The following is a 12,181-nucleotide window of genomic DNA, read 5'->3' as shown; positions in this document are numbered from 1 at the left end:
CCGGATATACCGAACACCTGGTTCTGCGGGGTCGCTACTGCCCCCGGCCCGGTCCGGGAGGCGCAGCTTTCTTTCCCCGCTAACTAGCCCCCGAGTCATTGGCAGCTCAACGCTTGCCTGGTCTCCACGGCAACCGCCGCGCACGCGCACTCGGGTGGGCCGGCGCAGCGGGACGCCGGGGGCGGGCCCCGCAACGGCTCCGCCCCCGGCGCGTGCGCGGGTCACGTGGGGCGCGGCCCGCGGCAACTGCGGCGGCGGTGGTGACGGGGTTGGTAGTGGTGACGGGGGCGGCGGCCGCTCGGCTCTGGCGGGACCTGCTCGGAGACTGCGCCGCCTCTGCAGGTACCGCGCTCCCCCCCCCGCACCGCGACTCCCCGGCCCCGGCCCTGGCTCCCGGCCCCACTTGCTCTCCCTCAGCCCGTCCGGGTACGCCCCGCCACGCCCCCCGGGACCGTGCCCCTCGGCGCCATCTGCAGCCCGGACCCCCGGAACCCCTTCGTTTCTCCGTTCCCTTGGACCCCCGCCTCGGCACCGCCACTTCCAGACTCGTCCCCCAGCCTCGCGGCGCCCCTTCCCGATTCCATGCCGGCGTTGCACCCCCGGAGGGCCCCCTGTTCTGGGTCCGCCCCCTCCCCCAGGACCCGGCAGATCTGGGGCCCCACCCACCCGAGCGCGGCCCCTCTGGCCCCAGACCCTAGCCCGGGGCTCCCAGCACGGCTCCGAGACACCCCTTTGTCCGTGATCCTTTATTCTCATTTCTAAAGGACTTGGTTGGAGTGGGATTTGTTGTCGTCTTTGTTCTGATTGAGGAGTAATTCAGAATAAGGGAGCTTTTGAAGAAAGGGCACTAGCGGCTCCCGAAGCGCGGTGGTTTGCTGGGGTTAGCTGGGCGCTGTCAGGTGCTGGAGGGGAAGGGTTCCGGAGATGGATGAGGCTGCCCCAGGTTCAGAGGAACGTGCAGCCCAGCGGACCCAAGCGTTGGAGCCCTGGCGGTGATGCCGGCAGGATTCCCGCCCGGGGGTCTCACAATGGGGAGGCTAGCCAGGGCTCTGGACTTTGGTAGACCTTGATCCGAATTCCCGTGGGGTCCTGGGTATGTCACTTTAATCTCTGTCGGCCTCGGTTTCCCCATCCGTAAACGGGATGATTATAACTCTGCCTCCTAAGGTTGGTGAGAGAACAGTGAGGTGTCAGGGATAAAGCCCCTTGCTTAAAGCCAGCTCTGAGTTCTAACCCTGACCTATGCAGAGGGCCTTAGCTAACGCTGAACACGGAGTTAGAGCGGCTAAAACTAAGGTTTATTGAGCACTTGAGTTTGGGCACTGTTCTCAGTGCTTTATATGTATGACTTCGTTTGATTCTTACAATCTTAGGCTGGAATTATTCTCTCCGTGTTTGGGTAACGTAAGGTAATGTAAGGAAAACGCAGAGGTGAAGTAACTTCACCTTCACCCAAGACACAGCTCTTGGGTGGGTGGGCTCGATCCCACTCCAGGAAGTCTATTTGCAGAGTCTGTGGTTTAGTCATTACAGTAATATTCTGGAGGCATAGAGTTCAACAAATCAGTATTTTTTTAGTAGATTTTAAAAATTGACATAAAATTCATATAACATAAAATTCATCCTCTTAGCCGTTTAAAAGTGTGCTCTTCATAGCAGCACATTCACTATGTGCAACCACCACCACTATTTAATTCCAGAACATTCCCATCATCCCAGGAAAAAATCCTACCCCATTAGCAGTCACTCCCCATTCCCTCTGCGACTGTGCTCTGGCAACCCTAATCTCCTTTCTGTCTCTGGATTTGCCTTATCTGGACAGTTCAGATAGATTGGATGGTATGGTGTTTGGCTTCTTTCGCTGAGCATAGCGTTTTCAGGGTCTGTCTGTGTAGCAGTGTGCATCCTACTTCATTCTTTTTATTGCTTACTGATATTCCATTATGTAGATAGATTGCACTTTGTTTATCCATTTGCCTGTTGATAGACATTTGGGTTGTTTCCATATTTTAGCTATTGTGAGTACTGCTGCTGGGAATATGGCTCTACAAGTTTTTGTGTGGGTCTAAGTTGTATTGGGTGGATACCTAGGAGTGGTTGCCATTGTTATTTTAATTCCTATGGCACGAATGGAGACCTGAAACCCAGTCCCGTTGGATTTTGGATGAGAACTCCCATTTCTGCCCTTTCTGCTGAGCTCCCCATGAATTCAGGTTAGCGGTATCCCCAAAATTGGCAGAGCAAGGAAAGGAAATTCCAGAATGTCATGATACACCAATAATAACTTTGTCAAAGTGCTGACACAAAGTTTGAGAAGCTCCTTACATTTTTTCCCCTCAAGAGTGAAATTTGAGCTTTGAACACAAAGCAGTATTTGCTTCTATTTATTGAACAGATATTTATACACAGCCCTATACCAGCTGCTGAGGAGGAATATTAAAGATGGGTGCGATCCCAGCCTCACACCATCACAGCCGCCGGGGGTTAAAGACTTAAATCTGAAAAGCAAAATTGTGAAAAGTTTGAGAAAATAATATTGGAAAATACCTTTATATCCTGGGGCTAAGAGGGGATTTCTGAAGTGAAACGTAACGAAGCACAAAACATACAGGAAAAAGATTAATCCCTTTGACTGCATTAAAATCTAGATGTTCAGATCATCAAAAGCACTGTAAAGAGAGCAAACATAGAGAACCAATATCCAGACTATAGAAAGAAAAGGAAGACAACACAGTAGAAGTAAGGGCAAAGGCTAGGAACAGGCATTTCACAGATGAGGAGCCGCAAACAGCACTGAGGCATCATAAGGATGCAGTCATCCTTAGCAGTGATGAGGAAATGTAAGTTAAAACCACAGCGAGCCCCCGTTTCAAGGCCCCCCAGTGGGCGGAAGGTGAACCTACCTGTGTCGGCCCCTGGGGAGGGGCACCGTGAACTCAGGCTGGCCGGTGGTGGGCGTGGCGATCGGCCCAGCAGCTTGGGCAGTGCCGGCCTGAGCGCACGGATGCCCTGTGGCACAGCAGCCTGACTCAGGTATGTCCCTTCAGCGGACTCGGGCACCTGTGCGCAGGTGATGTGCGTGAAGGTGCGCACGGCAGCTCTGTTCATAACTGTAAAGTGAAAGCCAGAAAACCCCCCACGGAAGTGCACATCAGCGATAGAACGGATGTGTGGATCGTGGTGTGTTTGTACCGTGACCTAGTGTGCCGCAGTGGAAGTGTGCGACCTACAGCTCCAGGAGCAGGGATGAGTCTCAAGAACCACGTTGAGTGAAGGAAACAAGTCACCAAAAATACATGCGCCGTGATTCCTTTAGAGAAAGTTCAAAACCAGACAAAACTGAACACTTTCTTTCAGGATCCCTGCTGGGGTAATTGTACAACGATTTATTTTTTTTTTTTTAAAGGGCAAGGGAACGGTGATGTCAGAATTGAGGAGGGTGGTAACCCCCTGGGAGGTGGAAGGTGATAATATGACCAGGGAAGAAGCTATGGGGCTTCTAAGTGGGGTGGCTGCGTGGGTGTTTGGTTATTCTTTGAACTACTACGCATAATAGGTTTTACAACTTTTGTGTGTATTTTTCAGTTTTCTCAAGTGACAGCAAAATTAGTTTTAGATACATCTGCCCTCGAGAGGCCTGTGCTCTAGTTGAGGAACCAAGAGACAAGGGAAACAGCTAAATGGAACACAGAGTGGTGTGGGAAGGGCCGTGTGGGTGAGACAGACAGGAACTCGGTGGGGTTGGGGGGGCTCGGGGCAGTGGCCTAGGAAGGAGAGAGAAGAGGCGCAGGGCTTCCCTTCGTCTCAGGCCTGGTGTGTCGCTGGCGCTTATCAGTGAGCCCTGGCATTGAGTTGCGGGTTGAGCTGGTCTTGGGAGGACAGACAGGATTCGAGTGCCAACAGCAAAACAGATGCAGACTCTGTGTGAAAGAAGTAAGATCTCTATGAAAAAAAAAAAAAACTTAACAAAAATAAAGTCCGCAGCCCTGGAGCCTTATTGAAAAAGCTGGCCGGAGCCAGCTGTGGGTGAGGAATGGGAGGACCACCTCAGGCCTGGCCCACACGGGGGAAGATCATAGGACTCTCTGAGGCTGGTTCTGGCTCCTGCGAACACCAGAAGCTCTTGGTTTAAGGGATGTGCAGGATTTGCAATTTGTCTCTGTACTGACCGTTTCTCTGTCCTTCCATCCATCGAACCATCTTAATTTCCTATTGTTGCTGTAACAAATTACCGCAGACTTCGTCGTTGAAAACAGTGCAGATTGCTTTTCTCACAGTTCTGCAGGTCCGAAGTCTGCAATCAGTCGCAGTGGGCTAAAATCAGGCTGTCAGCAAGGCTGTGTCACTCCTGGAGGCTGTGGGGCGAATCTCTTTCCTGCCTTGCCGGATGCTAGAGGTGCCTGCATTCTAGAGGGTAACCCCTCTCCCCAAACTCAAATCCAGTGGCCTCGCGTCTTTAAATTCTGCTCGTTGTCTCCTTGACCTCTACTTCTTGATCACATCTCCTCTGACTCTGACCTGTCCCCCTTGTCCATGGGCACGTGTGATCACAGTGGTTCACCTGGATCATCCAGGATCATCTCCTTGTTTCAAGGTCCTTAGCTTAATCTCATCTGCGAAGTCCTCTTTGCCACGTAAAGTGGGGCATTTGTGAGGTGTGAGGATTAGGATGTGGACGTCTCCCAGGGCCATTGTTCGGCCTGCCACGGGGCCTTTGTTTGGTGGTACTTTAACTGTCTTTTCCCATCATGCTTGCGTCGTTTTCCCTGAAAACATTGTGGCCAGTCTGTCTGATGTCCCTTTACTGTCAGGCCTCATTCATTTAGATAACTTGGTGACGTCAGTGTTTGAGCTGAACCTTCTTCCCCAGAACTCTTGATTCGTGGTTTTGTATGAGGTTTGCCTGCCCTCGGTCACTGCTGGGTTGAGCCCGCTAAACTCCGGGTCAAGAGAATGTTACAGGTCACAGCAGTGCTTTGCTCTGTTTTGTTTTTAAAGTTTATTTTATTATCTCTGCACCCAATGTGGGGCTCGAGCTCACGACCCCGAGATCAAGAGTCCCGTGTTCTACCGACTGAGCCGACCAGGTGCCCCCACAGCCGTGCTTTGAAGAGGTGACTTTGCTCCTTGCGGTTTTGACCCTAATTTTCCCATGACACTTTTATCCTTGCAGTATTACCTTTAGGGCTTGTTTGTTGTTTTCTACAGGGTTTGGGACTCTTTGGGAGCAGTTTTAAGTTTAGAGTGAAATTGAGAGACAGGTATAGAGATGGCCCGTATACCCCCCAGCTCCCACACAAGCGGAGCATCCCTCACCGTCAGCGTCACTCACCAAATTGGTACCTTTTTTTTTTTTGAAGGAAGAATGAACCTATATGGACATATCATCATCACCCAAAGTTCATAGTTTACCCAGGAGACCCGTACGTGTTTGATGCATCAGCCCTGATGAATACTGCCCTGTAGAAGTAGAAAGTGCCTAACAGACGAGTGGGAATTGCTCTTTTCCTGTTTTGGGGACGGTTCCGACTCTTCTCCTCCATCTGTTTTTCTCCTGTTTTGTTCACTGATGAGTTAGTTTTCTGTAGAGGCAAGCAAACAAAGCTTTATAATAACTTTTACAAGCAGATTGGATAGGGGCCAGAATTTTACTGTGTTTCAGTGTTGCTTTCTAAATAATGGATTCTTTTTTTAGGTTAATACCTATCTGCAGAAAAATTAACTAGTGAAACCCTTATAGCAAGTTAAATGCAGCTAGGTAGCTTGGTAGGCTTCCTGACTTAAATGTGTAATAAGCTCCTTTAAACCTGATTTCCGTGAGATTTCCTAGATATTTTTTTTTTAAGATTTTTTATTTATTTATTTGACAGAGACACCCAGCGAGAGAGGGAACACAAGCAGGGGGAGTGGGAGAGGAAGAAGCAGGCTCCTAGCGGAGGAGCCTGATGTGGGGCTCGATCCCAGAACGCTGGGATCACGCCCTGAGCCGAAGGCAGACGCTTAACGACTGCGCCACCCAGGCGCCCCGAGATTTCCTAGATATTAATGGCTTTGGGGGAAGTCTTTATTTCTTCTTTCATTAGGAAGACATTATTTTCCATCATGTATTCAAGGGTGGGGAGAGGACTGAGAGAAGGTCAGGAATGTCTAATGTCCTGTTATTTCCATTTACGGTCCATCAGGGTATGAATGAATGTAGGAAAACATCTGGTGTGTCTGAGAAGCAGCACGGAGTCATCACAAAGCCGTGCCCTCTCTGTTCAGCCTTGCCTTGTCTCCATCTAGGAGGACGAGGGTCCCGGACCTCTCACTTCCTGCCTGCACCAACCTTCAGAGCCGCCCCCCTCTGCTGCCAGCCGCCTTTTACAACAAACCCGATCGGCTCCCTCCTTTGGCAGAAGAAGGGACTTAACTCAGAGAGTCAGTCCACATGCTTCTGTTTGGCATAAAGACCTTTCACAATCTGGCCTTCCCTTTCAGCGCCCTTGCCACCTCTGGGTGCACTTCCTGTGCTGTGAGCCTGTTGAATTTGTCACCATTTCCTGGCAGGCCAGACCTTTTACTGGAGCCCTTGCCTCCTCTCTACCCAGGAGGGTCTTACTCCCTGCAGCAGTGCCCTCGCCACTTTGCACGGAGTCGCTCTGTGTATCTTGGTGAATTCCGTGTACACAGTGATGCAGGGACCCCCGGCTTACTGGGGAAGGGTCGTCAGCGTCTGACACTTAGTTGTTCATTGCTTAATTGTTCGTTGCTGTGTTAGTGGTTTGGTTTTCCAGGTGGTCTTGCCTATAGACCAGTGCCCATGCATGTTCAGACTTCCTGGTGGTATTTGTTCATAAATAAATTGGTGTTTGAATTTGTCAGTCTTCTGTGAGTTGGTGGCTGTGAGTCGGATCTCCATCTCGAGCTGTGTCTGGGGAACGATAAGGTGGCATGCTGTCCCTCAAGGCTGTAGACCAGGCCTAGAACCCTGTCAGCGCTTTGCTTCTCCGTGATTGAACACAAATGTAGCTGTGACAGTGTATGTTGCAGGTGCTTGCCTGTGGTGGAACTGTGATGTTAAATTGCGTCCTGGTGCCCCCGTGACAGGACGGTGGAGGGGAGTGTGATGGACAGAGCTGGCGAGCCAGGCCGTGCCAGGTCCAAGGCCCTTGAAAGCACTGTTCTCAGTGCATCTCTGAAGTTGGTGCATCTTTCTGCTGCACGTGCTGGAGGTCGCTGGTGGGTTTTGCACATGGGGTTTTTCTGTCTGTAGAGGATAGGGGGAGTTTGGTGGTCCCCTCGGGAGCTGGCGAATGAGAGAGTGTGCAGGCTGAGAGCTGAGCTAGAGACCAGGTCGTGCGGCTTAATGTAGCAGCTGCCTGCTGAGCGCCTGCTGTGGGCTGCGGGCTGTGGAAGGGGCCAGAAGAACAGTGAGGAATAAGGTTTGCTGGAGCAGCTCAGCCTGCTGGGGAGCTTCAAAAACAGAGCGGTTAGAAGACAGTGTCTAAGGTGGAAAGAAGGGGAAAGGTGTGCCAGAGGTTCCTTTCCTCTGTGCATTCTGAAAGCGCCAGCCCCACTCACAGGCTACAAGGGGTGCTCAAATACTGCAGGACACTTCGTCCTGCCACCCCTGCCAGGTGATTAGACAAGTGCTGGATGCCTGGGCTCAGGCGGCGAGCCGGAATCTGCCAGGAATGTGGAATAGAGGTGCTAGGGCCGCAGTAGTGTGGACGCTCAGGGGCCCTGCAGGTGGAGGGAGGTAGGTGGCTTGCAGAGAGAGTGGTGAGGCCCGGGAAAGCCCAGGCGGGCACCGGACAGTGAGGATGGCCCGGTCTGCTCCCTGTCCCCGCCCCGCCTGCTTCTGGGCTTTGTGTCCTTAGCGCCCAGTGTCTCTGCCAGCTGCTGGAACTGGTTTTGTTCCGTTTGATGAAATGTTCCTGAAGAAGGAAGGTACAGGAAAAGTGGGCACATTCCAGCTGAGCCTTCCTGCAAACGCTGTTGGTGCCTTCCTTTTTCTGAGATGAGGAAATGCTTTGCTGCCTGTACAGGGGATTTGTGGCATAAGAATTTATGTTTCCTTAATTTTGAAAAACTTTGGTCTTATGTTTATATAAAGTTTTCCCAGCTGAGCTCTGAGGGCAACAGCAAGGAATTTGTTTCATGTTGGTTTTTGTTCGCAGGTTGGCCTTAAAACAGTGCAGCATTTTTCTGAAGACTCAGAACCGGCAGAGAGAAGGTGAGAGAAAACCAAGGTAGGTAAGGACCACAGCAGAAAAATCAGGACTCTCCCGTGTAGTCAGGCCCCTTTCAATAGAGTTTTTCCTTCACAGATGTTTAAATTCTTGGAAAAAATTGTGTTTGGGGGGAGGAAGTTCCCTTTACACAGTTTCCCATTAGTATGAAACCATTTCATGAGCCATATCTGACCTCCTCCTTTTTAGCTAGAACCTTGTTGCAGACCCTGGGTGCAGTTAAGTTTCCCCCAAGTATTGCTTTGGTGACAACCAATTAGATCTTGTTACATAGGGTATAAATTTTCATTGAAAACAGTGTTTCAGTATCGTAGATATACAGCCACCTGTTATTTTTTTTTTAAGATTTATTTATTTATTTGAGAGAGACAGAGAGAGAGAGAGAGCAGGAGCAGGGGCAGAGGCAGACAGAGAAGCAGACTCCCCACTGAGCCCGGACCCAGATGCGGGGCTCGATCCCAGGACCTGGAGATCACGATCTGAGCCGAAGGCAGACACTTAACCATCTGAGCCACCCAGGCACCCCCACCCACCTGTTATTAGGAGAATAGATTTAATATTCTAAGAATCCAGATTTTTTTGTTGTAGTTTTGTTATTCCTAATTTTATTACATTGTGTTGGAAAAGTACTAATACCTACAAATATTACTTTTTTGCATTTCCCTTGTGGCTTCTATATTAGGTTAGTTATGACAGAAGGCGCGTGGACACTTAAAAAAAATTATTTCAGGAACTCCCCAAAGTGAAGGTTTAACATGGAATTTCGTTTTTATGTTCTTTCTTATAAGAAATTACTGTTTTGGTCATTTGTTTGGGCGTCTTGCAGTTACAATTATTGAGGGGCCATAGCCGTGGCAAGCACGTTGGTGGCACGCCAGGTCAGGGGCATGCCCCGTCAGCCAGCTGCCTCCACGGGGACTTGGCTGTGCCCTGAGCTGTGGAGCGAGGGCCCTTGAGAAGGGTGACACGACACTCCCTCGTCTCTAGCGTCTGGAAGCTTGGAGGGGCATTCACGCACCGCAGGAAGACAATGGCCGTGTTTGAGGCAGATGATCCGAAGTGAATGCTGCAAGGATCTGGGAGCAACCCTCGGAGTGCTGTTGCCTCCTGTGTGGCAGATTGATCGCGACGAGAAGGGCCTCTTCAGCCCAAGCTTCATCGATCCTGATACTTCAAATTTCAGAAAATCTCAGCCAGTGTGGTCCTTGAAGAAAAATTACCCCGAGGAGCATTTAGTTGTTCTTACATTATTAAGGGTTTGGCTTAATAATGTTGACAGTGTTTCCTTTTCACGATCGGTTTTGGCATTCTTGTTGTGGGAGGTGCGTCTCTGTGAACGGCACCCCAGGATATAGCACTTACCGGTAGGAAATGAGATGACCCAACTTCAGTTGTTTTCTCTGCCATTTGGGGCAAACATTTCTTTAACGTAATGCCACGTCAGCTCAGTTAGTACAGTGACCGCGAACAGCCTCCTGCCTCAGCGGTGGCGTCCTCGTGGCGCAGCATCTGGGAACCCTTCCCGTCTGCTCCTCTCTTCAGTTTTCTGTCCTATTTACTTGTGTCCTTTGCTGGTTTGTAATTTGGATTGTACATTCATATGCGTATCGGTGTATATATGTTCACGTATCTCTGTCTGTATTCAGCAGGTTTTCCATTAGTTTATGCCTTTTCTCACAGAATGCTGCCACTCTGAGAATGTGTTCCATCTCAGTGGCTAATGGGTTTTCTCCTGCTTTGCTCGTTTTTATACTGCAGAAGTCGACTGGGCTCAGATTACACTGCAGTGAAGCGTTCACTCATTCTTCCTTAAGCTTATGCCTATTTTTGCTGCTATCGTTGGGAATTCTCTTAATTTCACGAATTTTTTTTCTATTTTAACGGGACTTTGAAAGATAGGCCATTCCCAGAAGTGTTATGTATATATTTTGGATCAAAGTCAACTTTCTTTTATGTAATAAATGCTGTATACCCTTGTGTTGGTGCGAATCAGAGCTCGCCGTGATTTAATTGCAGGCACTTGTGATCCCTTCGATATCCTGTCCCTCGCAGGCAGCACCCAGCTGGATCCGGCCTCAGCGGTTCCCAGGTCTAGTCTGGGACCAAGTTCACCAGCCTCGGTGGTACCTGGCCTTGGCCTCTGCAGGGTCGCCTCGCACCGCAGGCGCACGTAAAGCAGTTCATACGGCATTTAAAGTAGTTTTCTTAAATGTCCTTCTGTTTTCCTAGGTGCGATTGTTTAACTCACATTTGAATCCTTAGCATCCGTCACGGTCCATGGAACGTAGTAGGTACTTCGTAAATGCTTGCCGTACGGATACTTACAGGAGTCGTACTGGACTCTTTCCTTGGATGTGAGCGCGGGGCAGAGATAGGGGTGCCCACGATGGCAGTAAGACGGAGGAGTGCTCGCTGTCTTGTTGTTTAAGAAAACCAGTTCCTCAAGCTTGGGGAGTATCTCTTTGTAAATAAATGTTTATGCATTTATTATGTGTACATAATATAATTTACGTGAGAGTTTATTTCGGCTTAGTTTTGTCTCAAATGGATCGTAAGCTCTTTTTGGCCAAGGCAGTGTCTTAATACCGCCGCTGTTTCTTCTACTTTGTCTCTGTGTGGGTGTCAGGCCCTCTGCGCTGGCTGATGATGAAGAAAGCAGAGAAGTAAACACACCTCTCAGCTGTTACATGAATTAAAAGTCTGTGTCTGTCACTGTGCTGGGCGAGGAGCTTTTTTAGGGCACAGAGCATATTGTGTTTATCTCTGTATCTACAACATGCAGCTTAGTGCCTGAATTTTAGTAGGAATTTGGTAGCTCTTGGTAGTTACGTTGACTCATCTCCTTGGAAGAAAAGGACTTCATAAGCCGCACGTGTTAACGAGATTGTACATTGAGTGGATCCATGGGTTACATGCATTTGAAACGTTACTGTTCTTTGAGTGCATAATTGTTAAGCTCTCACATCCTTAGGTGCCTTTCTTTCTGACTCTGCATGTTCCTTTCACATAATTAAGCAAAGAACACCTCTCTCTTTCCCCTTCCCTGCAGGCTGCCATGGCTGCTGTTGACAGCTTCTACCTCTTGTATAGGGAGATCGCCAGGTCCTGCAATTGCTACATGGAAGCTCTGGCCTTCGTCGGAGCCTGGTACACGGCCAGAAAAAGCATCACTGTCATCTGTGACTTCTACAGCCTGGTCAGACTGCACTTCATCCCCCGCCTGGTGAGCAGAGCAGATCTGATCAAGCAGTATGGAAGATGGGCAGTCGTGAGTGGTAAGAAAGGAGATTTCTGTCCTTGCCTGATTTCAAAACAGAATAATCGCTTCTGTTGAAGCTGTGTTTTCAGTCGGATGCCTTATTCGAGGAGTCCCTGAATTCACTGTCATATGTTCAGGGGAACACGGTTCTGTTGTGATTATGTCCACATTTGCTTAGTGTCCTCCTCTTGGAATGATTTGTGCCCTTCTTATTCTGCCCTCCTGTTCCCGGTCCTGCCTCAGCCCACCTTCCCACCTCTTGTTTTTCCTTTTGCTCCCTTCTGAGGTCGTCCTTTGAAATTGTCACCACTGTCAGCTCCCTTTTTTTAAATTTCATCTTGATTTATCATTGTTTCCCGGGAAAGTACCTCCCTGGCACTTGTTCAAGCCAGATATAAGTTTGAAAACCGTTTCCTGCCACGTCTCACAACCAGCTCGATGAATGTGAGGCTGCCCTTCCTCTCCTTGTCAGGGGGTCTGGAAGAGTGTTTGACTGAGGTGTTGTTCATATTTGAACCCAACATTGTACTCGACATAGCGATCAGTATGAGAACTGGGTTTATTTCTAGTGTGAACCCTTCTCAGCTTCAACCGAGACATGGGGCATTTAAGGTTCGCTCTGAAGGTCACACCAGGAAACGAGCACGCTCACCTTCCCTGGCCTGTATTGTAGGTGCAACTGATGGGA

At 49.6% G+C, this 12,181-nt stretch overlaps 1 protein-coding gene across 1 annotated transcript in view; it reads left to right on the top strand.

Annotated features, from left to right (window-relative positions):
* The first annotated feature begins 222 nt into the window (after positions 1 to 222).
* Positions 223 to 12,181, top strand: part of HSDL1 (hydroxysteroid dehydrogenase like 1) — a 20,059-nt gene continuing 8,100 nt past the window's right edge. Inside the window, 4 exon segments of the mRNA XM_040633659.1 lie at positions 223 to 342; positions 8,163 to 8,218; positions 11,284 to 11,509; positions 12,167 to 12,181. The exon segment at positions 12,167 to 12,181 is cut by the window's right edge and continues 5 nt beyond it. Of these exon segments, the coding sequence (XP_040489593.1) occupies positions 11,290 to 11,509; positions 12,167 to 12,181 (235 nt within the window). The 5' untranslated portion in view covers positions 223 to 342; positions 8,163 to 8,218; positions 11,284 to 11,289.

This window comes from Ursus maritimus, unplaced genomic scaffold (genome assembly GCF_017311325.1).
Source record: "Ursus maritimus isolate PB19 unplaced genomic scaffold, ASM1731132v1 scaffold_19, whole genome shotgun sequence".
Taxonomy (NCBI): Eukaryota; Metazoa; Chordata; class Mammalia; order Carnivora; family Ursidae; genus Ursus; species Ursus maritimus.
Note: the sequence above shows the minus strand (reverse complement) of the source record. Positions and strands in the feature narration are given on the sequence as shown.